Source organism: Schistocerca americana, chromosome 11 (genome assembly GCF_021461395.2).
Source record: "Schistocerca americana isolate TAMUIC-IGC-003095 chromosome 11, iqSchAmer2.1, whole genome shotgun sequence".
NCBI classification, from domain to species: domain Eukaryota; kingdom Metazoa; phylum Arthropoda; class Insecta; order Orthoptera; family Acrididae; genus Schistocerca; species Schistocerca americana.
The window spans coordinates 153612214-153637723 of NC_060129.1; the positions used below are offsets into that span (position 1 = coordinate 153612214).

Sequence of the window (25510 nt, forward strand, 5' to 3'; positions counted from 1 at the left end):
TCAAATCTAAAGGCCGTAAATTCAACTAAATACCTAGGAATTACAATTACCAACAACTTAAATTGGAAAGCAGAGTAAATGTTGTGGGGAAGGCGAACCGAAGATTGCATTTCATTGGCACAACACTTTAAATGTAACAGATCTACGTGAAGCTTTTGGAAGATGATTTCGTCCCCATTACCCAAAGTGACCCTGATTACGACAATATGTGGTTCATGCAAGACGGACCCCAACCTATCCAAGCAGGAGAGAGTTTGATGTCCTGGAGGAGCATTCTGGGGACTGCATTCTGACTCTGGGGTACCCAGATGCCTCAATTGGCAGCTATATTCTCCGGATGTGAACACAAGCGACTCATTTTTGTGGGGCTGTATTAATGACAAGGTGTACAGCAAAAACACCTAAACCACAGCTAAGCTGAAAACAACCACTGAGGAGATGTTCCGACACTTCACCGGGTCATGCAGAATTTCGCTATTGGCCTGCGCCACACATCGCCAGTGACTGCGTCATAACGATCATGTCATAACTTAAATCTGAATATCTGTAGTGACATTTACATGTTGAATAAAGCATGAGCACGCCGCAGTTTGTAACTAATTTACTTTTTTCATATAGTTCAATAATTGTCATCCTGTATTATTCTACTCTGAATCCAGTACGATGTATTAATTGTTTATTACAGACTACGTATTTAGTGAGCTGCGAATGAGCATTTCGATCGCTGTCGAAGTGTTAGAATACCGTGTAACAAGTTACCAGTCTTTAATTAGCTTTCAAACAAAATGAGAACGTTCAGACACATCAACGAAGAATATTAATTGGAAATTCAACGTCTAAAGAACGAAATAAATCATATTAAATTAACTGTAATTGTGATCGCGAGACTAAATAAGAGGCAAAATTGGTTGTGGAGATAATGCCGGCAGATGTCGCTAGATCGCAGAACAAGCTACAGTTAGGGAATTAGATTGAATCATGATTAGCAACGCTTATTTATTTATTAGTAACTGTGTCGAGAAATATCCAGAAGTCTACAACATATTGCAGTACGACTTGCACGGTGATTTTAAGAATAAAATTCATATCAATATTAATAATGCTATGACATAATAACGCTATGACACAATAACGATTCGCACACGACGGAGATACTACCACCAGAAATTCCTGGATTGTGCTGCTATCGAAAGCTCGACTAATACCAGATATTTTTCGAGCTGTGGCGTCAACTCCTCGAACAGCACGCGACGTGCTCAGAGAGAGAGAGAGAGAGAGAGAGAGAGAGAGAGAGAGAGAGAACACACGGCGAGGAGCCTCAGCCCGCTATCAGACGACAGACAGTCACTTGTTCGCGAGTGGGTCGGCCATTGCCGCCGGTGGCGCCGCTCTTGCGTGGCGGCCGGCACTGCGTGACAGATGACTGGCGCCGACCCACGTGGGCAGCCACGTGCACGTCCTTGGCGCTGCGGCCGGCACCTCAATGGCTTCCCGGCTCTGACGGACAGTCAAGTGTATGTAACGAAGCACGGTTGGCCTTAGTCCAATGAATGCACAATTGTGTACCTGCAGCTCTATTCTAAAGTAGGGACGGCGACTGTCGCTGAAACGACTGGCTTCCTGTTATATCTTTTTTTACCACGCCGATTAAGCTTCACTATTAAAACCGCTCAAAATAACCGGTTTCTGAAACAACCATTTTCGGTTTTTATATTCCACATTATTTTCTGTAATTAACGTAGAAATGGAACAAAGGCTGAAAAATTATGACTATCTCTGTTTCAAGATACTCAGAATAAAATATTAAAATCAATAGGGAAATAAAAGAAAGCTTAGTCTGTCCACCGCTTGCTGCTTTTCGTGAAAAGTGAGAAGTAGCTGAATACTACAAAAAATCTCGAGTACTCTCCCAATGATCCCAATTTTTTGAATCTCGGTTCCAAAATGATGTTGTAATAGGGGATCATACCACTATTTGGACATTGTGAATAGTCATCGGTAAAGTATGGAAACTGAACCAGAAAAAGCAATTACATCTGTTGTGGAATAATGTTTTCAGTTAACTGAAGAAAAGTAAAGATTTTTTGTGTTCTGAGCTAAATATTTCCTGTGACATGAAGATCAATGATAAAGTGGAGTAGTATGCAAATATAAACAAATATGGATAAAGGTCTTAAACATACACAGATTTATTTAATTGGCTTCAACATTTCTATCAGTTGTTTATTGTTCTAACGGAACCCTCTAAAATTCCCAATGTTTCTCGGTATACAGGACAAAAATAAGCTGCAGTCGGAAACGTATGCAATGGAGCACCGCATTCATAGGAGACAAGGCCTCTCTACGCAGCAGCCAGCTGCGCCTCCTCCACTGGCGATCGTGGTAATCAGCCGCGATCACAGAATAACAGACATCATTGGCAAACGTACTCCTACGGTCCGTCAGCGTAGAAAGTCACGTTTGCTGCAGAACGGGTAGTCTAACGGCAGGCGCCGGTGCCTACAACTTCGACGCCGTGTAGCGTCGCCGGATGACATTTCCGGACACGGGTTCCTATCCTCGATTTGTACCTAGAGACACCCTCTCCACCCCTCGATGTTTTCGCAACATTTCTGGGGCATCTCTATAGAACTACCAATCTCATATTTGTTTCACGTGGAATTCGTGGTGTTGCAATTTTACGGGGAGCAGTGTTTTCCAATGGCACCTATTCAACCATTTGTTGTTGTTGTTGTTGTTGTGGTCTTCAGTCCTGAGACTGGTTTGATGCAGCTCTCCATGCTACTCTATCCTGTGCAAGCTTCTTCATCTCCCAGTACCTACTGCAGCCTACACCCTTCTGAATCTGCTTAGTGTATTCATCTCTTAGTCTCCCTATACGATTTTTACCCTCCACGCTGCCCCCCAATACTACATTTGTGATCGCTTGATGCCTCAGAACATGTCCTACCAACCGATCGCTTCTTCTAGTCAAGTTGTGCCACAAACTCCTCTTCTCCCCAATCCTATTCAATACTTCCTCATTAGTTATGTGATTTACCCATCTAATCTTCAGCATTCTTCTGTAGCACCACATTTCGAAAGCTTCTATTCTCTTCTTGTCCAAACTATTTATCGTCCGTGTTTCACTTCTGTACACGGCTACACTCCACACAAATACTTTCAGAAACGACTTCCTGACACTTAAATCTATACTCGATGTTAACAAATTTCTCTTCTTCAGAAACGCTTTCCTTGCCATTGCCAGTCGACATTTTATTTTGATCCCCAAATAGCAAAACTCCTTAACTACTTTAAGCGTCTCATTTCCTAATCTAATTCCCTCAGCATCACCAGACGTAATTCGACAACATTCCATTATCCTCGTTTTGCTTTTGTTGATGTTCATCTTATATCCTCCTTTCAAGACACTGCCCATTCCGTTCAACCATTTGAGGTATCAAATTTCTTTGATAAGTTCTGACTCAACCGCATGTCCCCAACCTTCCTACACTAAGTATTTTTTTTTGTTTTTTTTTTTTTTTATATCCCTGAATATGTCCAACAGATCTCGGCGAAAATAATATGGTCAAAACACACTATAAAAGTTCAGATGCAAAACATCGGTAGCAGTTACTGTGATTTATGAGATGTTATCTATATATCTCATCTAGAAGATAATCAGCACTAATGCAGCGAAGCTGTACATGGCTTTGGGTGCTTGAGATAGCAGGGAGGACGCAGCAAGTTATCTCTGATGGGAAGTCACTGACGTATGCAGAAGCAGCTTCGGCCGTGTGCCAGGAAAGTTGGGACATTTCCTGTTCATGTTCTACACTGACGGCACTCGGGATAATGTTTGTGTTATTCTCAGACTTTCCGCATAAGATGCAGTTATCTGTATTGAAGTACTGTCTGAATAAAAGGTGCAGAAACATTGAATCGGACCTCGATAAGATTCCAAAAACTTACAATTTATTAACTTGTTTCAAATGTACAATTTTGCACTTCACCATACGAAAAACTGCAAACGTAAACAGCACTCTGGGATTAGGCCTTAGGGCTGTTCCGATTGTTCGACTGGCGCCTACAAGGTAGTGAGAGGAGCGATCCATGATCGAGGGGCGTGCGATCAGCATAGCATGAAGCCACAGCCTCTCGCCGTTACTGCCAGCAAAGGAATCCTTTATTCGAGCACACCCTCTTTTGGCCTCGCAAGACTGGGTCGATGCCGTTTGAAATCTCCGTATCTCAGAAAAAAAAAATCCAAAGGCGTACCTGGAATCGAACGCACGTGCTTCCGCACCTAAGCAGCGTCGCTGTCTGTTCGGCTACGGGGACAGCCACGGTCAAACCTAATATCATTAAAATATGCTTTCTACAAGTAAAACTAAAGAAAAAAGTTCACATAAACATACGTCCGCAAATGTTTGGTTACTGAGTTGCGGCTAATAAAAGATTTTGCCTCAAACTGAGCAGCGTCGCTAATATGAAGCCATCTCAAAACTGCCCGAGGTTAAAGTAATGCACGATTTCTATTTATTTTGTTGTTATTGCTCTGCTGAATCTAATAAAACAGGTCCCAGCCGTGAATCTGCAGCAGTTTTCCAGAATATCCAGAGAAGCAAAGACGTAATTTCGAAAAATTTGTAATTTATTAACTGCTTGCCCCAATTTGCCTTTTTTTTTTAAATTCCAGACAATTGCACAAAGTTTTCAACAGAAGTTGTAGAGAATATAATTTTGGATAAATGATGGTAATAACGTTAAGTGAAACTGTATCAATGTGTCAAATAATCTGCTTTTATTGTCAGATAATCTGCCTCCATTAATACCGTAGCACGCGTGAATCCATGTTAAACCGGAAAAAAACAAAGCTCAGTGTTCAAATGGTTCAAATGGCTCTGAGCACTACGGGACTTAACAGCTGTGGTCATCAGTCCCCTAGAACATAGAACTACTTAAACCTAACTAACCTAAGGACATCACCCACATCCATGCCCGAGGCAGGATTGGAACCTGCGACCGTAGCAGTCGCGCGGTTCCGGACTGCGCGCCTAGAACCGCGAGACCACCGCGGCCGGCAAGCTCAGTGTTAAGGAAGCTGCATAGTGTATATACAATTTCATAATAAATGTACAAAAATGTCACCATGGAGTTCAATGTATTTAGCTGCACGTGTGTGAACAGATTTTGTTGCTCGTTTCAGTTTCACAGGGTTTTTCTTAATTTGCGCTATTGCATTCATGATGCGAGCAAGTAATTCCTCTCGTCTATCGACTGTGTGCTCATAAACTATGTCTTTCATCCATCCCCATACGCAAAAATCCGTTGGTGTTAAACCGGGCGATCTGGGGGGGCACAGACGTCTAGCACCACGACCAATCCATTTCTGGGGCTTGCCAACAGTGACATAAACGTTTCTACATTCTTAACGGAAAGTCTGGAGCAGAAGCCTGCACGCCAAAAAGGTGGATGTAAAACCAAATGCCACTCTGAGAACCGTCACCGGCACTCTCAGGCCAACCCCCGTCGAGTGGCTTCCGGTGTTGGCAAACATCGCTCCTGCTTCCACACGTAGAGAGAAAGCAATCCAGGACATAGTAGAAAAAACTGAAGCAAACCCAAGGCTACCCATACATGCCAACATGGGAGGCCCAACGAGTCTCAAGTCCAGGAAACCTACCGTCTGGAGCAGAACATTGGGCACAGAGGGTCTCGATGCTGAATGGAAGAATGCATGGCAGGGTCTGAGAAGAGGCGTCGTGGAAAACCATCACCTAATCCACGACCCAACCAAAAGGGTTGGAGGCTTCAATCTCAACAGGAAACACTGGTCGGCTCTAAACACATTTCGCACGGGAGTTGGACGATGAAGACAGCAGACAACCAAATGGGGCTATACAGACGATTCGTGTTATGACTGTGGCGAGGTACAAACAATGGATCATCTTCTGGTTTGTAAAATTCATGGTTTCAGAGACGACTCTCTGATGTCGCTCCACAAGTTGACGGACAATGCCAGAAAATGGCTCCATAATCTTAATGTCACTGTGTAATTAATTGTCTTCAATTTATGCGATTTTTGTTCCATTTAATGTAAAAATGTAGCCTCCCTGACATAATTTAATGTAATAACCGATATAATTTGTTTCCACATTGTAAGTTCCAAACGTTTATTGTGTTTTATATTAATCTCATATGTTCTTTGTAAAATGTATCTGGCAGATCTAACGAGAAAAGATGGAAATCATGCTCTACTTTAACCTCGGACAGTTTAGCGATGGCTTCATATTAGGGAAGTTGCTAAATTTCAGGCAAAATATTTTATTAGCCGTAACTCCGCAACTAAACATTTGCGGACCTATGTTTATATGAACTGTTTTCTTTACTTGTAGAATAACATACTAGAATATTTACATATCTTCGTGAATCACTCTGTATACTGATTCAGTGATAGGACACTCGAAAACGGTCCGTCTACAGATAAGATTGCTCACAAAACACTTGTGTCACCAGTCCCACAATATCGCTTATATGCGTACGACCCAACGAAATAGGGCTAACAAGAATAATGAACTTATGCAGAGATTAGGGGCACCAATGGTTACTGCTTTGTCTGTCGCGTGGGAGCGTGCCACGCAGATGCTGAAAAACCTGATCGGACGGATAAATTATAGAGTGAAACTTACTTGCAAAATTTCAAGAACCAGAATCATGTGTCAATCTAGAGATATTCCTCCACCGACTACGTACTGTTACAGCAGGAACTGCGAAGGGAACATCTAATTATAGCGCACGCAGAGGCGTTTAAGCGGTGTCTTCCGCTCCATACGGGAAGAACCCCTAAATAACTGGTACAGTGCGAAGTGCTCTCTACCAAGCTCACACAGCGGTTTGCTGGGTGTGTATTCGGTTGGTGCCAAGTTAGTAGCGTTTTTTCATAAAAAACAAGACAGATGCACGTAACAGAGACTTTAGTGGTCAATAATACGGGGGTTCAAAAAGTCTCTCCGCAGTGCCGTATGCCGCAGTGAAATACCGAAATGAAACTCATTGAAATACAAGTTACTAATTTAGTGAATATTCATTTTATTTACAAATTTTCATATTAAATGTTGAAAGTGTCCCCCCTGTGGTTGAATACACAATTCATTTTCTCTAATCATGTTTCCAAACACAAGCTGTAACATTTCTTCTGTAACGTAAGTAGTGAAAGTGGATATTGCAGTTTTCAATTCATCGATGGATTTTGGACTGTTTATATAGGCAGTTGCTCGGTGCACCCCAGAAGAAAAAAATCAGGTGGCGTTAGGTCAGGCGATCGTGGAGGCCAAAGTCCCTGTGAAATTATGCGGTCACCAAAAACATGAGCAAGCAGTGACACTGAAACGCGAGCAGTATGCGGAGTTGCACCATCTTGTTGAAGATAACCGTTCAGTATTTCACTTAACACAAATTCTACTATGAATGGGTACAGAATATCACTGCAGTATCGTTGTGCGTTTATTGTTTCGTGCAAAAATAGGGGACCCACAATCCGACGTCCAAAATTGCAATCCAAACTCCTATTTTCACAGAATGAAGTGGCTCCTCATGAATACACAATGGATTTGCAGTTCTCCACATACGAGAATTTTGCGAGTTCATGTAGACGGATAAGTGAAAACACGCCTCATCAGTGAAAAACGTTTCATTAAGAATATCCCTTCCATTTTGTTGAACGAAATTTTTGAACCCTTGACAATAATGCAGTCTGTTGCCACGGTCAGTATTTTTCAGTCCTTGCACGACTGTCACTTTGTATGGGAAAACTGCTAATTTTTTTTCCTTACAGCTGTGTGGGCCGTTCCGACACTAACACCGATTTCCTGGCCGAGTATCCTTACTGACTTGTTCGGACTCGTGGACATTTTATCGGAAATATCGAGTAGTTTATCCTCAGTCAAAACGCTAGGCCGACCACTTCTCGGTGCACCTGTCACTGAACCCGCACTTCGAAATTTGTTAATCAGATCTCCCACAGTGTCGCGATGTGGGAGTGTTGTCTCCGAGAAAACTGAATTTAATTGTTGAAGTAGTGAAACTGTGTTATTTACCGCCAGCTTTGAACACTTGTTCGGCTAAAAACACACGTTCTTCAGTGGTTAGCATGTTAACAGTGACAAAAACGAAACAAACGAACAAAGGAACTGTACTCAAACGCTCACGTCAACACGTAACGACACACACCAACGATACTACTGACGCTGGCTGAGATAAACGAAACAGTGGAATGTTGGGAGAGTCCACTTGAAGGGAAGTAACCCGGGCAGGCGAACAATCATACGGCACACGCCTGTAATGATCATACGACACTGCGTAGAGACTTTTTGAACACCCAGTATATTCTCATTCACTATTTACAACAAACTGCCAATGCTGGGGTAACTCTTCGATTCAGGGACTGCAGAAATCGTGTGGTTTTGAGGCGAAGAACTTGTCAAGCCATGGTTCGGAGCGCACTTCCATCCGGAAAGAAAGTTCCTTGCAGGTCGTTCGACAGAGGGCGGAGAAAGTTAAATCTGAGTGCGCAAGATCAGGTGAGTAAAGTGGCTGTCGAATGACTTCCCAAGCCAACTCCTGCATGTCTTTCTTGTTAGTCTAGCAGAGTGCAAGCGAGCGTTATCGTGGAGTAGCACCACTTCACACAGTCATCTTGATCTTTTCTCACCACTAGTAACGATACAAGAGAGACAAACAGATATGGCCACCCGCTGATTTCTGTGATTTTGGCTTGGAGCATGCGGCACCCATACACCTTCCCCACTGCAGGCAAATTTCGCACGATGGTGGAATGATCACAGTTGATGACGTTTGATAGTTCACTAGTACACTAACGTGGCCCATTGTGGATTAATGCGTTTAAACGATCTTCGTCAAAGGCCGAAGGTCTTCCTGAATATGGAGAGTCATTAATGACGAAACCGTCCTCCATAAAACGAGAAAACCATTTTCTTGTCGTGATCTGTCCAGTGGCATTATCCCCATACTGGCGCAAATGTTTCTGGCAGCCTGCGCTGCTTTCACCCATCTGCTGAACTCAAACAGAAAAATTTGTCGGAAAGGTTCAGATTTCTCCAACTGGCTCTCCATTTTCTAGCGTTCACAGATCCAATCACTAACGACAACATGTAAACTCAAACAGCAATAGTGAACTACGAATGTCCGGAACAGCGCTGCTGCTACGGTCGCAGGTTCGAATCCTGCCTAGGGCATGGATGTGTATGATGTCCTTAGGTTAGTTAGGTTTAAGTAGTTCTAAGTCTACGGGACTGATGACCTTCTCAGAAGTCCCATGGCGCTTAGAGCCATTTGAATCATTTTTGAACTACAAATGAAAAATGTAAATCAATAAATAAATCCATACTACGTGAAGAGTTTGACAGAGCACTGAAAGACCTAAGTCGAAACAAGGCCCCGGGAGTAGACAACATTCCATTGGAACTACTGATACCCTTGGGAGAGCCAGCCTTGACAAAGCTCTTACCACCTGGTGAGCAAGATGTATCAGACAGGCTAAATACCATCAGACTTCAAGAAGAATATAATAATTCCAATCCCAAAGAAAGCAGGTGTTGAGAGAACTGTGAGTTCAATAAGCCACCGCTGCAAAATACTAACGCGAATTCTTTACAGACGAATCGAGCAACTGGTACAAGCCGACCTCGGGGAAGATCAGTTTGGATTCCGTAGAAATGTTGGAACACGTGAGGCAATACTGACCCTACGACTTAGCTTAGAGAATAGATTAAGGAAAGGCAAAATACATTTCTAGCTTTTCTAGACATAGACAAACCTTTTGACAATGTTGATTGGAATACTCTCTTTCAAATTCTGAAGGTGGCAAGGGTAAAATACAGAGAGCGAAAGGCTATTTACAACTGTACAGAAACCAAATAGCAGTTACAAGAGTCGATGGGCATGAAAGGGAAGCAGTGGTTGGGAAGGGAGTGAGACAGGGTTGTAGCCTCTCCCCGATGTTATTCAATCTGTATATTGAGCAAGCAATAAAGGAAACAAAAGAAGAATTCGAAGTAGGAATTAAAATTTATGGAGAAGAAATAAAAACTTTGAGGTTCGCCGATGACATTGTAATTCTGTCAGAGACAGCAAAGGACTTGGAAGAGCAGTTGAACGGAATGGACAGTGTCTTGAAAGGAGGATATAAGATGAACATCAACAAAAGCAAAACGAGGATAATGGAATGTAGTCGAGTTAACTCGGTGATGCTGCGGAAATTAGATTGGGAAATGAGACGCTTAAAGTAGTAAAGGAGTTTTGCTATTTGGGGAGCAAAATAACTGATGATGGTCGAAGTAGAGAGGATATAAAATGTAGACTGGCAATGGCAAGGAAAGCGTTTCTGAAGAAGAGAAATTTGTTAACATCGAGTATAGATTTAAGTATTTGTGTGGAGTGTAGCCGTGTAAGGAAGTGAAACACGGACGATAAATAGTTTGGACAAGAAGAGAATAAAAGCTTTCGAAATGTGGTGCTACAGTAGAATGCTGAAGATTAGATGGGTAGATCACATAACTAATGAGGAGGTATTGGATAGAATTGGGGAGAAAAATTTGTGACACAACTTGACTAGAGGAAGGGATCGGTTGGTAGGGCATATTCTGAGGCATCAAGGGATCACCAATTTAGTATTGGAGGGCAGTGTGGAGGGTAAAAATTGTAGAGAGAGACCAAGAGATGAATTCACTAAGCAGATTCAGAAGGATGTAGGTACTGGGAGATGAAGAAGCTTGCACAGGATAGAGTAGCATAGAGAGCTGCATCAAACCAGTCTCTGGACTGAAGACCACAAGAACAACAACAAATCTATAGTAACCATAATGGCAACATAAAACACAAGAACGCCACGAACTTGTGCACCAGCCTAACGGATGCCTGGACCCGGTGTAAGACGCGCCACTTGACGCCGGGGTGAAGACGTCTGCCAGGGCCGCGACTGGTGGGGGGAGCGTGTGAAGCGCGCTCGGCCACTCACCGATCTGCTGGTGCTGGTGCTGGTGCTGGAACATGATGACGTCCGGCTGGAGGGCCTCCTCGCTGCCCATCATGGCGGCGCTCCGGCGCTGCGCTGCGGTGCGTCGTGTCTCGCGGCCAGAGGCTGCCAGTCTTCCGCGCTCCTCTACTGTGCTGCTGCTGCTGCTGCTCTGCTCTGCTGGGTTCCTGCGGTGTCTCTGGCGCTGGGGCCGGCTCTCAGAGGTGGTGGTGCTTAGCGGCTCCCGCCATGGGCCACGCTGGCCTCCGCTCCGCGCCTATTCCATGAGTCCCGTCTAGCACCCACCATCAATCACCATCGTGGTACGCGCAGCTGCTGTACACAGCGCAGAGTCCGCACCATCACCGCACAACCGCTCCAGGACCGCCAAATTAGCCATACACGCACAACCGCACTCTCTCTAACGCCTATTCCTCCTTCGGAAAATTTAGAAAATTATCCTCCACTCTCTTCACTTTGATGCTCCTGCTGTTAGATGTACCGAACTGCCCAGAGATCCACGGGTCAACTTCGCGACGCAATAAACGTAATATCCTCGGTCGTCGTGTAAAGAGATTAGCTTCGGCGCAGTATTCTCCGTTCTCACCTCGGCGCCAGATACAAATTCTCTTTTCACTCTGACACTGTCGTTGAGCGGAAACTGCACAGAAGGGAAGCTGTTGGTGCTGGTACGGCAACTGCAAACGAAATTGTGATTCAAGTCGGTTTTTCGTTATTGTTGACAGAAACAAAACAGAAGTGGTGTTAGTAAAACCCAGCCTTGTGCGTGCGTATTGTACGGCCGCGACTTGAACTGACTGAAGCTTCAGAAGAGTGACTCTCTGTTCAAAATTGGCTAGATACAGATACAAGTATGCGTTGCGTTGACAAAGAGCTTACATTGCTACACGCCCTGAAGAAAATTCAGCATGCCAATCATGCGGGTGGGGACGAAAGTTCCGCAACATGCCGAGCAGTATATAATGCATTAACGTCTGGTTCCCATTCCCACCAACTTAAGGATGAGGTCTCATAGTCCACTAAATTTCAACACTTTTCTAATATCTGAATCACAATCGGCGACGATGCTGGAGGGCTGCTCCGATATCAGCATACATGGTGGTCCATTGATCGTGACCCGTCCAAATATCTCACGAAATAAGCATCAAACGAAAAAACTACAAAGAACGAAACTTGTCTACCTTTAAGCGGGGAAACCAGATGGCGCTACAGTTAGCCCGCTAGATGGCGCTGCCATATCAACTGCTTTTTTTTTTAATACTAACCCCCATTTTTTATTACATAATCGTGTAGTACGTATAGAAATATGAATGTTTTAGTTGGACCACTTTTTTCGCTTTGTGATAGATGGTGCAGTATTAGTCACAAACGTATAAGTACGTGGTATCACGTAACATTCTGCAGTGCGGACGGTATTTGCTTCGTGATACATTACCCGTGTTAAAATGCACCGTTTACCAATTGCGGAAAAGGTCGATATCGTGTTGATGTATGGCTATTGTGATCAAAATGCCTAACGGCCGTGTCCTATGTATGCTGCTCGGTATCCTGGGCGACATCATCCAAGTGTCCGGACCGTTCGCCGGATAGTTACGTTATTTAAGGAAACAGGAAGTGTTCGGCCACATGTGAAACGTCAACCACGACCTGCAACAAATGATGATGCCCAAGTAGGTGTTTTAGCTGCTGTCGCGGCTAATCCGCTCGTCAGTAGCAGACAAATTACGCGAGAATCGGGAATCTCAAAAACGTCGGTGTTGAGAATACTACATCAACATCGATTGCACCTGTACCATATTTCTGTGTGTCAGGAATTGTATGGAGACGACTTTGAACGTCGTGTACAGTTCTGCACCTGGGCACAAGAGAAATTACGGGACGATGACAGATTTTCTGCACGTGTTCTATTTAGCGACGAGGCGTCATTCACCAACAGCGGTAACGTAACCGCCATGATATGCACTATTGGGCAACGGAAAACCCACGATGGCTGCGACAAGTGGAACATCAGCGACCTTGGCGGGTTAATGTATGGTGCGGCATTATGGGAGAAAGGATACCTGGCCCCCATTTCATCGATGTCAATATAGATGGTGCAATGTATGCTATTTCCTACGTAATGTGTCGTTACACGTATTGCGAAATGCATTGAGGTTGACGGACATCAAAAATGGTTCAAATGGCTCTGAGCACTACGGGACTCAACTGCTGAGGTCATTAGTCCCCTAGAACTTAGAACTAGTTAAACCTAACTAACCTAAGGACATCACAAACATCCATGCCCGAGGCAGGATTCGAACCTGCGACCGTAGTGGTCTTGCGGTTCCAGACTGCAGCGCCTTTAACCGCACGGCCACTTCGGCCGGCTGACGGACGTCATTTTGAGAATTTATTGCATTAATGTGGTATTTACAGGTAATCACGCTGTAGCAGCATGCGTTCTCAGAAATGATAAGTTCACAAAGGTACATGTATCACATTGGAACAACCGAAATAAAATGTTGAAACGTACCTACGTTCTGTATTTTAATTTGAAAAACCTACCTGTTAGCAACTGTTCGTCTAAAATTGTGAGCCATATGTTTGTGACTATTACAGCGCCACCTATCACAAAGCGAAAAAAGTGGTGCAACTAGAACATTCGTAAGCAGAAACTCGTTCAAGCGGCCACGCCTGTGTGGTCCATTTAAGCGACCGCGCTATGTTTTCTGTAACCTGCAACAATTCAGTCCCCCACAGACACCTGATGCGTCTGTCACAAAATGAGATAACGGCGTGCAGCGGGATGGGACACCACACCAATATGCTTCCTTGGCGGCTTTACCGGCCATGTTGCCCTGTATCTCAATGTGACCAGGAATCCAGCAAAAGCTCACCTCCTTGCCAATGTGTTGGAGCCGCTATAAGGAGTCACGGATGAGCTGAATCGACTGGTCTACTGGAGACATTCGGTCACGTATACTCTGCTGGACACATCTGGTGAAGTGCTAGTAATGCACTAAGCGTATCGGAACAGACAAGAACCTTGTATGGTGATGTCTCTGCATCTTCTCCAGTGCCATCATAACGCCATATAACTCGGCACGATAATTTGTAAACTGTTCCGGAAGACGCACTTTGGAAACACTATCATGGGAATTAGCGGTACAGCCGAGGACATCCTTTTGCTGTGATCCGTGCAGATAAACAACGGTGAAACATTGGTACCTACTCAAAATGAAAGGAACAAAGTTGTAAAAACCTTATCTGGAGTACAAGCTTTCTTGTACCGCGTCAAGCTTAAAATAGTCTGGGCAGCTGAAGGGCGGCAACGCGGTCCATCCCTGGCCGTGTATTTGGAGGTGTGATACATTCAGATCCTTGAGACAGTCAGTAGCACGCACGCCGAATGGCTCGGTCCCAGGGTACGATTCCTGAACAGCGTTTCAAAGTTGGGTTGGACCACTGCACTAAATGCCAATGACTGAGGAGACACTGCCTCTGGAGCCAACGGCATACGTCGCCGAATCCAGAAGGGTGGTTCACCAGCCTCTGCACACAGACTCAGATCTGGGCTGCTCCGAGAGGCTCCTCTTCATATCCGAATGCCCTCATGTGGACAGTGTCTAATATCTTGAGGTAGGAAAAACGGGCTGATCAGTAGACGACGCTGCCGTAATCTAAACGAGATCGAACGTCCTATTTTATTTATTTACTCGTTCGGCATCGCAGAGGCATAATTTACAATATTCTTATCACTATATACTAAAAAAGAAAACAATATAATTCTACACTACATTAGATATGTTTTTGAGCCAGTCTATGGCTGAGTCGCTGAGTCTATGTATGTCCATGAGTTCTCCACCATAGCCATACACTTTGCACACGAGTAGATGGTCCATTGTCTGTATTTCACCGCACTCACATACAGCGCTGTCTGCCAGGCCCCACTTGTTCATCAGGTCTTTACATCTCCCAACACTCGTTCTGACCCGGTTTAGAGCTGTCCACACTCTTCTTGGTAGGTTGAAGCCATCAATCTGCTTGTTCGGATCGTGTACTAAATTTTTGTTCTTAAATTCACTTGCCGACCATACTTCGTTCCAGGCCGTTCTCGGCTCAAAGGCTTGCAGTTCTTCACCGATTTTCCAAAAGGGTGATCTGGATTTAAGCCTGTTTGTCGGTGTCAGATCTTGGTGGATAGGGAGGTCCGGGTTGTCTATAATTTTCCTGTAGGTTTTTAGGGCTAGCTGTGATCGCCTGATTTCTGGAGGCTCTATGTTCGGTAGTACAGGAAGCCATGCACAGGGGGTGGCCCTAAGAGTTCCCGAGATTATTCGCATTGTCTCCCTCAGCTGGACATCCACTTTAGATACGTGTGCACTTCTCCTCCAGACTGGTGAACAGTATTCAGCTACACTGTAGACAAGGGCTAGTGCTGAAGGTCTCAAAGTGTTCGCTCCACATCCCCATGTTGTTCCAGCCAGTTTTGAAAGGATAGCATTGCGGGATTTTAGTTTTTGCCTTGTGTCTTCGAGGTGTGAGCTGTACGTTAGGGTCCGGTCTAGTTTCACTCCCAAATATTTAGGCTTATCCTCATGTCTTACGCTTTGGCCATTCGAAAAGATCTGCAATTTTCTGTGTGTCTCTCTGTTGTTGAGGTGCATTATAGTGCTGGTTGTTTTGTTGGGGTTGGGAAGTAGGTGCCACTTGGAGTAATAGGTGTTCAGGACTTCAAGGTCTGCATTCAGTGTTTCGTCGAGATCGTTGTAGGTTTTACTCTGATATGCGATGGCCAGGTCATCTGCATATGCAAATTTGCGTGATTTAGTTTCTGGCAAGTCACCTATATACAGATTGAAGAGAGCGGGTGCTAGTGCCGAACTCCGTGGCAGACCATTATTCAGAACCATGCTCTTACTGTTCGTGCCATGGAGTGAGACCTTGATTTTCCTGTTCGTTAGTATGTTCTTGAGTAGTTTGTAAGTCTGCTTGCAATTTATGATTCTGAACGTCCTATAAAATAGCGGGAGGCGGGACCTGTCAGTTCCCCATGCTTTACCGCTAGCTAGAATTTAATACAGCTCCAGTGCGCGATGGAATGCCTAGCAGTTTCTATACGGAATTTGCAGCAGAGTTCCATCTTCGCAAAGCACTACGCGGGAACAACAACAGAGCCACGTCACCGCCACAGCTCTCTCCCAAGCGCACTGACGTGGCACGCGCTTACAGGCAAAACAGTCCAATGAATATCACGTGGACGACTCACTGAGCTAGCGCTGACCTCTCGTGGTGATCCCGAGAACGTTTCAAACCACACTCATATTTCAGGATCCTTCATTTGAAGCCGGTTCTTGAAACTTGACTTGTAGGTTTTTCCCGATCATCATCAGGTGTCTGCTAATTGACTTTCTTCAAGGTTTCTCCGACACACTCCCACATTAGTCGTATTTGGTACGGGTCCCTCACACTTGAGTAATACTCTAGATCTGGTCGCTCGAGTGACGTGAGTTACCCAGTATTCTAACGATGAAGCTTAGTGTGCCACCTGTTCTATTTACGGCTGAGCGTATGTGATCGTTCCATTTCATGTTCCTACTAAATGTAATAGCCAGGTATTTGTATGGGTGGGCCGATTCCAACAGTAGCTCGTTGCTATTCTAGACGTAGGAGTCTACGTCTCTTCATTTTGCGAACTGCACAGTTTATCAATTGCGAATAAAAGCAAGTCGCCAAAGTTTGCACCGTATTGAAATCTTATCAAGATCGGACTGAATACTTGTCAAGCTTTTTGCAGACGGTATTCTGTTATAAGTTCATCGTCTGTGAAAATACTGAGGTTACTATTAACATCGTCTGCAGAGTTATTAACACATTGCCGAAAGGCGACACCACAGTGGTGTCGTGAGCATAGTATCACGCAGTGGCCGGTGACAGCACTTCAGTATCTTTTTCATTGTGATGGTGTTTTGTTTAGGTAACAATGTCAGAAACGTCAACAACTTTTTTGTTTTTATAAGTACTTGTGCACTTTCATCATGGCAGACGAAAGAGACGATACGAGTATTTGCGATGAATGCGCGGTCGTCTCGTCTGTCGTTCCGGACGACTTGGCCGATTGGGAAGAAGACATTGGACACCAAAAAAATGAAAGTGAATCAGAATCGTCGGAGGATAGTGAAATAATGCCAAGAAGAATTCGGCGAACGCTACGGTTGCCAACTGATTCGGATGAATCAGACGAAGACAGACTATGATTTACTGAGCACCAATAATAAATTTGAAGGATCTCCGGGTCCACACATATTTCCCAAAGATACACAGAGTGTCGTGGATATCGTAGAATTATGTATTGGGAACGATCTACTTAAATATGTTAGCAACGAAACCAACAAGTATTACGGACAAAATTGCAGTAGAAAGAAACACGATTAAAAAAAATGACAAATTTGTCGACGTTACGACTTAGAAAATGGTTTGAGCTTGCTATCCTTATGGGAATTGTAAAAAAAGCAAGTATTGATGATTACTGGTCAACGAATCCGTTGATAGACACGTAAAAAAAGCAAGTATTGATGATTACTGGTCAACGAATCCGTTGATAGACACACATATTTCGGAAAACGATGTCCCGCAACCGATTCAGGCAAATATTATCATTCTTGCATTTTTCCGACAACAACAATAAACGGGGTAGTACCGACCGGCTTTCAAAGTGCAATTCGTAATTGGTAATTTTTCCAAAAAGAGCCAAAACATCTCAACTGATGAAGGAAATTTAAAGTTTACAATCCGTCGAAAATTACGAAATACGGCATACTCATTCGTATACTGTGTGATTCGAGTACGGGATACAGCTGCTCATTCAAGATACACGACTGGCCATTAAAATTGCTACACCAAGAACAAATGCAGATGATAAACGGGTATTCATTGGTGGTGGTGGTTAGTGTTTAACGTCCCGTCGACAACGAGGTCATTAGAGACGGAGCGCAAGCTCGGGTTAGGGAAGGATTGGGAAGGAAATCGGCCGTGCCCTTTCAAAGGAACCATCCCGGCATTTGCCTGAAACGATTTAGGGAAATCACGGAAAACCTAAATCAGGATGGCCGGAGACGGGATTGAACCGTCGTCCTCCCGAATGCGAGTCCAGTGTGCTAACCACTGCGCCACCTCGCTCGGTGGGTATTCATTGGACAAATATATTATACTAGAACTGACATGTGGTTACATTTTCACACAATTTGGGTGCATAGATCCTGAGAAATCAGTACCCAGAACAACCCACCTCTGGACGTAATAACGGCCTTGATGCGCCTGGGCATTGAGTCAAACAGAGCTTGGATGTCGTGTACAGGTACAGCTGCCCGTGCAGCTTCAACACGATACCACAGTTCATCAAGAGTAGTGACTGACGTATTGTGACGAGCCAGTTGCTCAGCCACCATTGACCATACGTTTTCAATTGGTGAGAGATCTTGAGAATGTGCTGGCCAGGGCAGCAGTCGAACATTTTCTGTGTCCAGATAGGCCCGTACGGGCCCTGCAACGTGCGGTCGTGCATTATCCTGCTGAAATGTAGGATTTCGCAGGGATCGAATGAAGGGTAGAGCCACGGGTCGTAACACATCTGAAATGTAACGTCCACTGTTCAAAGCGCCGTCAATGCGAACAAGAGGTGACCGAGACGTGTAACCAATGGCACCCTACACCATCACGCCGGGTGATACGCCAGTATGGCGATGACGAATAGACGGTTCCAATGTGCGTTCACCGCGATGTCGCCAAACACGGATGCGATCATCATGATGCTGTAAACAGAACCTGCATTCATCCGAAAAAATGACGTTTTGCCATTCGTGCACCCAGGTTGGTCGTCGAGTAAACCATCGCTGGCGCTCCTGTCTGTGATGCAGCGTCAAGGGTAACCGCAGCCATGGTCTCCGAGCTGATAGTCCATGCTGCTGCAAACGTGGTCGAACTGCCCGTGCAGATGGTTGTTGTATTGCAAACGTCCCCATCTGTTGACTCAGGGATCGAGACGTGGCTGCACGATCCGTTACAGCCGTGCGGATGCCTGTCATCTCGACTGCTACTGATACGGGGTCGTTGGGATCCAGCACGGCGTTCCGTATTACCCTCCTGAACGCACCGATTCCATATTCTGCTAATAGTCATTGGATCTCGACCAACGCGAGCAGCAATGTCGCGATACGATAAACCGCAATCGCGATAGGCTACAATCCGACCTTTATCAAAGTCGGATGGTACGCATTTCTCCTCCTTACACGAGGCATCAACAACGTTTCACCAGGCAACGCCGGTGAACTGCTGTTTGTGTATGAGAAATCGGTTGGAAACTTTCCTCATGTCAGCTCGTTGTAGGTGTCTCCAACGGCGCCAACCTTGTGTGAATGCTCTGAAAAGCTAATCATTTGCATATCACAGCGTCTTCTACCTGTCGGTTAAATTTCGCGTCTGTAGCACGTCATCTTCGTGGTGTAGCAATTTTAATGGCCAGTCGTGTATATTCCGGCGGTGGACAAAGTTTACCAAAAACAGTGATGGAACTATTGACACCTTATTATGGAAAGTCCGCCCCCGGTAGCTGAGTGGACTACGCGACAGACTGTCAATCCTGAGGGCCCGAGTTCGATTCCCGGCTGGGTCGGAGATTTTCTCCGCTCAGGGACTGGGTGTTGTGTTGTCCTAATCATCGTCATTTCATCCCCATCGACGCGCAAGTCGCCTAAGCGGCGTCAAATCGAAAGACCTGCACCAGGCGAACGGTCTACCCGACGGGAGGCCCTCGTCACACGACATTTTTTAAATGGAAAGTGGCATCACCTCTACATGGATAATTACTATAACAATGTAGAACTTGCAGACAAGTTACTTGATAAGAAAATTCGAGTTTGTGGAACGATACGGCGAAATAGAGGATTTCCGGAAAAATTAAAGCGCGCAAAAGTCAACGTGTTTGAAGCTTGGCGTCAACGAAAAGGTGACAAGTAATCCGAATTAGCGCTGCCGGCGCCAAGCGAATACATCTGTACGAGACATGCGGAAGGTAAAGTGTTAATACTCGACGTGGGCAGCGAGCGTCTCGTCACGCTTGCCTGGGACACACATCAGCTTCCTCCAACTCTGCCGACGCCTGTCAGACCGAGACAACACGGTGCGTCCTTCCTACCGAGAAATCGTCACCCCAGTCGCAGATTTCTCTGGACAGTTCACTGCGGACGGAGACAAGGAAGTCGCTGATATAAAACGGCGCCTCTGTTTAGTTTAGCAGTGGCGAGTTTAACCTGTGGGCGACCACTTCCGGCGGACGTCGCGACGCCGCAGGACTGGTGCTACGAACTTCCGCGTCGTTCGCTTCACTGCAAACGCGGCGACAGGGAACAGAAGGGCTGCAGCGGCGAGCACGCATGCAGCTCGCCTACTCCGACACTAGTAAGGCGCTGTTTGGATGGCTGAGGTCGGAAATGCTTATTTAGGTGTTACGGGCTCAATCATGGGAACCTGGCCACTGGCAAAATAGCTAAAGCCACTCCCGTTTCCAACAAAAGTTGTCGGATATGTACCCGTTATTATACGCGTATACTGACTTGGAAGATCAGTTGAATGGACAGTGTCTTGAAAGGAGGGTATAAGATTAACATCAACAAAAGCAAAACGAGACTAATGGAATGTAGTCGAATTAAATCGGGCGATGCTGAGGGAATTAGATTAGGAAATGAGACACTCAAAGTAGTGGCCGAGCGGTTCTAGGCGCTACAGTCTGAAACCGCACGACCGCTACGGTCGCAGGTTCGAATCCTGCCTCGGGGATGGATGTGTGTGATGTCCTTTGGTTAGTTAGGTTTAAGTAGTTCTAGGGGACCTCAGATGTTAAGTCCCACAGTGCTCAGAACCATTTGAACCATTTTTTGAAACAAGGACGATAAATAGTTTACACAAGAAGAGAATACAGGCTTTCGAAATGTGGTGCTACAGAAGAATGCTGAAAATTAGATGGGTAGATCACATAACTAATGAGGAGGTATTGAATAGAATTGGGGAAAAGAGGAGTTTGTGGCACAACTTGACTAGAAGAAGGGATCGGTTGGTAGGACATGTTCTGAGACATCGAGGGATCATCAATTTAGTATTGGAGGGCAGCGTGGAGGGTAAAAATCGTAGAGGGAGACCAAGAGATGAGTACACTAAGCAGATTCAGAAGGATGTTGGCTGCAGTAGGTACTGGGAGATGAAGAAGCTTGCACAGGATAGAGTAGCATGGAGAGCTGCATCAAACCAGTCTCAGGACTGAAGACCACAACAACAACAACAACAACAACATCGCTAACGTTACACCGTTGAGGGCTTATGAACATGTTTTATACCCCTGCGCTATAAACACACACACACACACACACACACACACACACACACACACTAACTCCTTGTTTCAGAAAACGACTAAGTGAAAAGTACAAGACGTAACAAAAACGACATTGCAGCGTGTAACAACAAACATCATCGGCTGTGTACTATCGCACAGGTTGGTACATAGCCCATTAGCGTCCTCTTTCATGTTGGTATTACGGTTGCTACAGGTTTATTTATCGATCGCCATTTTTTATTCGCAGCTCACTGTTCCTATCCGAGTTTACATGTTGTCATTTTCTTATTTGGTGATTTGAGTGGAACTGTGGACGCTAGAAAATGGAGTAGATGGGTGACAGCAACGCAGAGACATTGGTGCCGCGTGTGGGGATAATGCCACTGGACAGATCACGGCAACAAAATGGTTTTCTCCTTTTAAGGAGGATGGTTTTCATCATTGCTGAGTCTACACGTTCAGGGACACCTTTGGGGTTTGACGAAGACAATGAAACACGTCAATCTACAAAGACGCACGTCAGTATACTCCAGAACTGTGATCGTTCCACCACTGTGCGAAATTTGCATGCAACGGGGAAGGTTAAAAAAATCAGTTGTGTGGGTACTGCACGCCTTAAGCCAAAATCACATAACTCAGTGGGTATCCATATGTGCAACTCTCCTTCCTCGTCATCAAATCGATCGTGCACAAAACCGATCATGCCAATACATATGTTTTTGGATGGAGTCCGCCTTTAGAAAAACACAATTTTGTTTTTTTATCCCAACCATGATTCACAGCAGTTGCCACATCATCAGTGTTTTTTTTATTTTATGGCTGTTAAACATAAAGAATGTTCTTTACTGTTTGATTTCACATAAAATAAAATTTCACATAAAATTAATCAATTTCAGGCATGGCCGTAACAGTTTCGAAATCGTAATTATTGAGTGAATATTTTGTCTACATTAAGTTGTATACGGTTGCAGATGACAAACTGTAAAAGAAAACAGACACTCTAAAAACGTAATACAACTGGAAAACCACATCACCTGGTACGAAGGTATGAATACATAATTCTATGTTCTCATCAAAAACCTATAATTACGATTTCAAAACTAATATTTACATGTATATAAACAGTAAAGAACATTCTTTATGTTTGAGAGCCATAAAACAAAAAAAAGAAAAAAAAAAAACGCTGATGAAGCTGTACCTGCAGTGAAACATGTTTCTATATCTTTACGGGTGACGAGAAATAGTGTAGTTACGTTAACATAAGGGAAAGAAAGGAATGGTTGGGCCCAAACAACGAAGCAACTCCCCGTACAAAAAGCTGCGCGGATCCACAAAAGACAGTGCTGTGCATCTGGCAGAACAGTGACGGTGTTGTGGAATACGAATTGTTTCCCTGAGGTGCAACCATCACTGATTACATTCATTTTCAACAGATGAGACATCCTGAACACGCAGCCCAAGGAAAGCGACGTGGAACACTGCGCGAAGTAACGCCACTCCATGATAACGCTCGCCCGCATTCTGCTAGACTGACAGAACACACTATACAGGAGTTGGGTTGGGAAGTCATTCCGCCCTCAGATTTTCACTTTTTCCGCTTTCTATAGAACAAGGAACTTCCTTTCCGCATGAAAACGCGCTCCGAACACGGCTCGACGAATTCTTCGAATCAAAACCACGTGATTCGTACAGTTATGGAATCGAAAAGTTACCCCAGCGTTTGCATACTGTTGCAAATAGTGAATGAGGATATAGTACGGATGGCTTACGTCTCTCTTACGTGTATCTGTTGTGTTTATCAGACTTATGAAAAAACGCACCGAAGTTATGCACCGACCCAATAGAATCCACTACACTAGTAGTTCGCGCCTGCAGATACGAAGGCCAACAAACACATTTTCAAAGCGGGATGCCGTCGCTGCAGCTACAGTGCACGCATGTACTGTTTCGCCCGTCACAAAATTAACCCATACAGACGACCCGTAATGTGAGTTAAAAACTTGGAGAGAAGCCCTATCCACTGACATATCTCTATTTTATCTTTTGTACTTTCCCTGCGTTCGTGTTCTGAAGCCCAATAGCTATGTATCAATAATTGTATAAAGAATATGGCAGTCAAATGAATTTGAGACAGACACGCAAGTACACTGTTTACTTCAAATGGTTCAAATGACTCTAAGCACTATGGGACTTAATATCTGAGGTCATCAGTCCCCTAGAACTTAGAACTACTTAAACCTAACTAACCTAAGGACATCACCCATATCCATATACGAGGCAGGACTCGAACCTGCGACCGTAGCAGCAGCGCGGTTGCGGACTGAAGCGCCTAGAACCGCTCGGCCACCACGGCCGGCTACACACTGTTTACTATCTCAAAAGTAATCGCCATAAGTGTTTACACATTTACCGCACTGTGACAAAATACGGATAATGCGCTCATGAAAAACTGTTCGGTGTTGCCTATCGTTATGAAACTGGTATGAATACAGCATGTTCTATGTACCAAGTGTTATTTCCGGTACAAGACGTTTAATCACGCATTTTACGAAACCGTTTTTTAATTGTCATTAAATTTGTGAATAAATCTTATAAAAAACTAATCTTCGTCATTGTGATGAATGAAAATGTCACTCAAGTGTGTAAGCATGGAGAAAGTTAATAACCAGTGGCTTAAGTATGTTAAATGCTGGGGAGTAGTTTGCCGAGAGAAGTTACGTATGGACGGCATGTGGTCAAACTTGGGCGAGTGTTGCCTAACAATGCTCAAACGAATCTTTTTGTAATTATGAACCACAAAGAAAAAAGTGTGTTTAAAATTTGTGAAGTGATTTTAAGAAAAATCAACGAAGTGAAAATTAAAACGGGCTCACTAATTTGGTGAAAATTGATGCAACAAGATCAAACCTAATTCCTGCAAATCGAAATATTTTGTGAACATTTTACAGGAATGCGGGAAAGAAGACTCCTAGACGTGGACCACGGGAAACGATGAAGAAGAGTATTACCACGCACGTACCAACTATTTTGATCAATCAGCATTTTTTAACTTTCCACCCTGCATGCTCAGTGTGAGACCTGAAGTCGACAGAGAGAGAATTTAAATACTTAATGCGAATCGATTAATAAATAGTTTGGACAAGAAGAGAACAGAAGCTTTTGAAATGTGGTGCTACAGAAGAATGCTGAAGATTAGATGGGTAGATCACATAACTACTGAGGAGGTATTGAATAGGATTAGGGAGGAGTTTGTGGCACAACTTGAGTAGAAGAAGGGACCGGTTGGTAGGACATGTTCTGAGGCATCAAGGGATTACAAATTTAGCATTGGAGGGCAGCGTGGAGGGTAAAATCGTAGAGGGAGACCAAGGGATGAATACAGTAAGCAGATTCAGAAGGATGTAGGTTGCAGTAAGTACTGGGAGATGAAGAAAGTTGTACACGACAGAGTTAGCATGGAGAGCTGCATCAAACCAGTCTCAGGACTGAAGACAACAACAAACAATCGGAATCAGTAACTGCAGGGTGCGGGGCCAGACTGTGGAAGCAAGATTGTAGGCACGCGCGCATCCCTTCATCCGAAGCCAACTGACGGTCACGAAATGTATGTGTTCACGGCTCTATAAATTTGTAAATCGCATCGAGAGAGATCGACTATATAGAGGATGCGTAAGGGCCGCCCAATCGAACGACTGGAACGTTGTCGAAACAACACTGGGAACATGTGGGCGGGCATCATCCCGCAACAGAACGATGTAGTTTTGACTACGCTGCAGAGGTTTCACGATTGGTCCAAAAACTGGTAGTGTACTCTCAATGTAAGTAAACGTCACGTACTGCGCGTAAATAGCAGAGGAGATGCATCTCTATTCCATTACTCTATTACAGAGAAATGACAACTGTGAAATGCTTAAAATGGTTCAAATGGCTCCGACCACTATGGGACTTTACTTCTTAGGTAATCAGTCCCTTAGAACTACTTAAACCTAACTAACCTAAGGACATCACACACATCCATGCCAAAGGCAGGATTTGAACCTACGACCGTAGCGGTCACGCGGGTCCAGACTGCAGCGCCTAGAACCGCTCGGCCACCCCGGGCGGCTGAA

At 44.6% G+C, this 25510-nt stretch overlaps 1 protein-coding gene across 11 annotated transcripts in view; it reads right to left on the reverse strand.

The window, feature by feature from the left end:
- The window catches only part of LOC124554092 (eukaryotic translation initiation factor 4 gamma 1-like), a 656327-nt gene that overhangs the window by 434121 nt on the left and 196696 nt on the right, over positions 1 to 25510 (reverse strand). For 2 of the 11 annotated variants that reach the window (XM_047128151.1, XM_047128149.1), the window contains exon 1: positions 11018 to 11105. The exons of the other annotated variants lie outside the window; for them this stretch is intronic. In XM_047128151.1, coding sequence (XP_046984107.1) covers positions 11018 to 11090 — 73 coding nt within the window. In that variant the 5' untranslated portion in view covers positions 11091 to 11105. Of the gene's footprint in view, positions 1 to 11017; positions 11106 to 25510 lie in introns of those variants that run through there. 11 annotated transcript variants of the gene reach the window in all.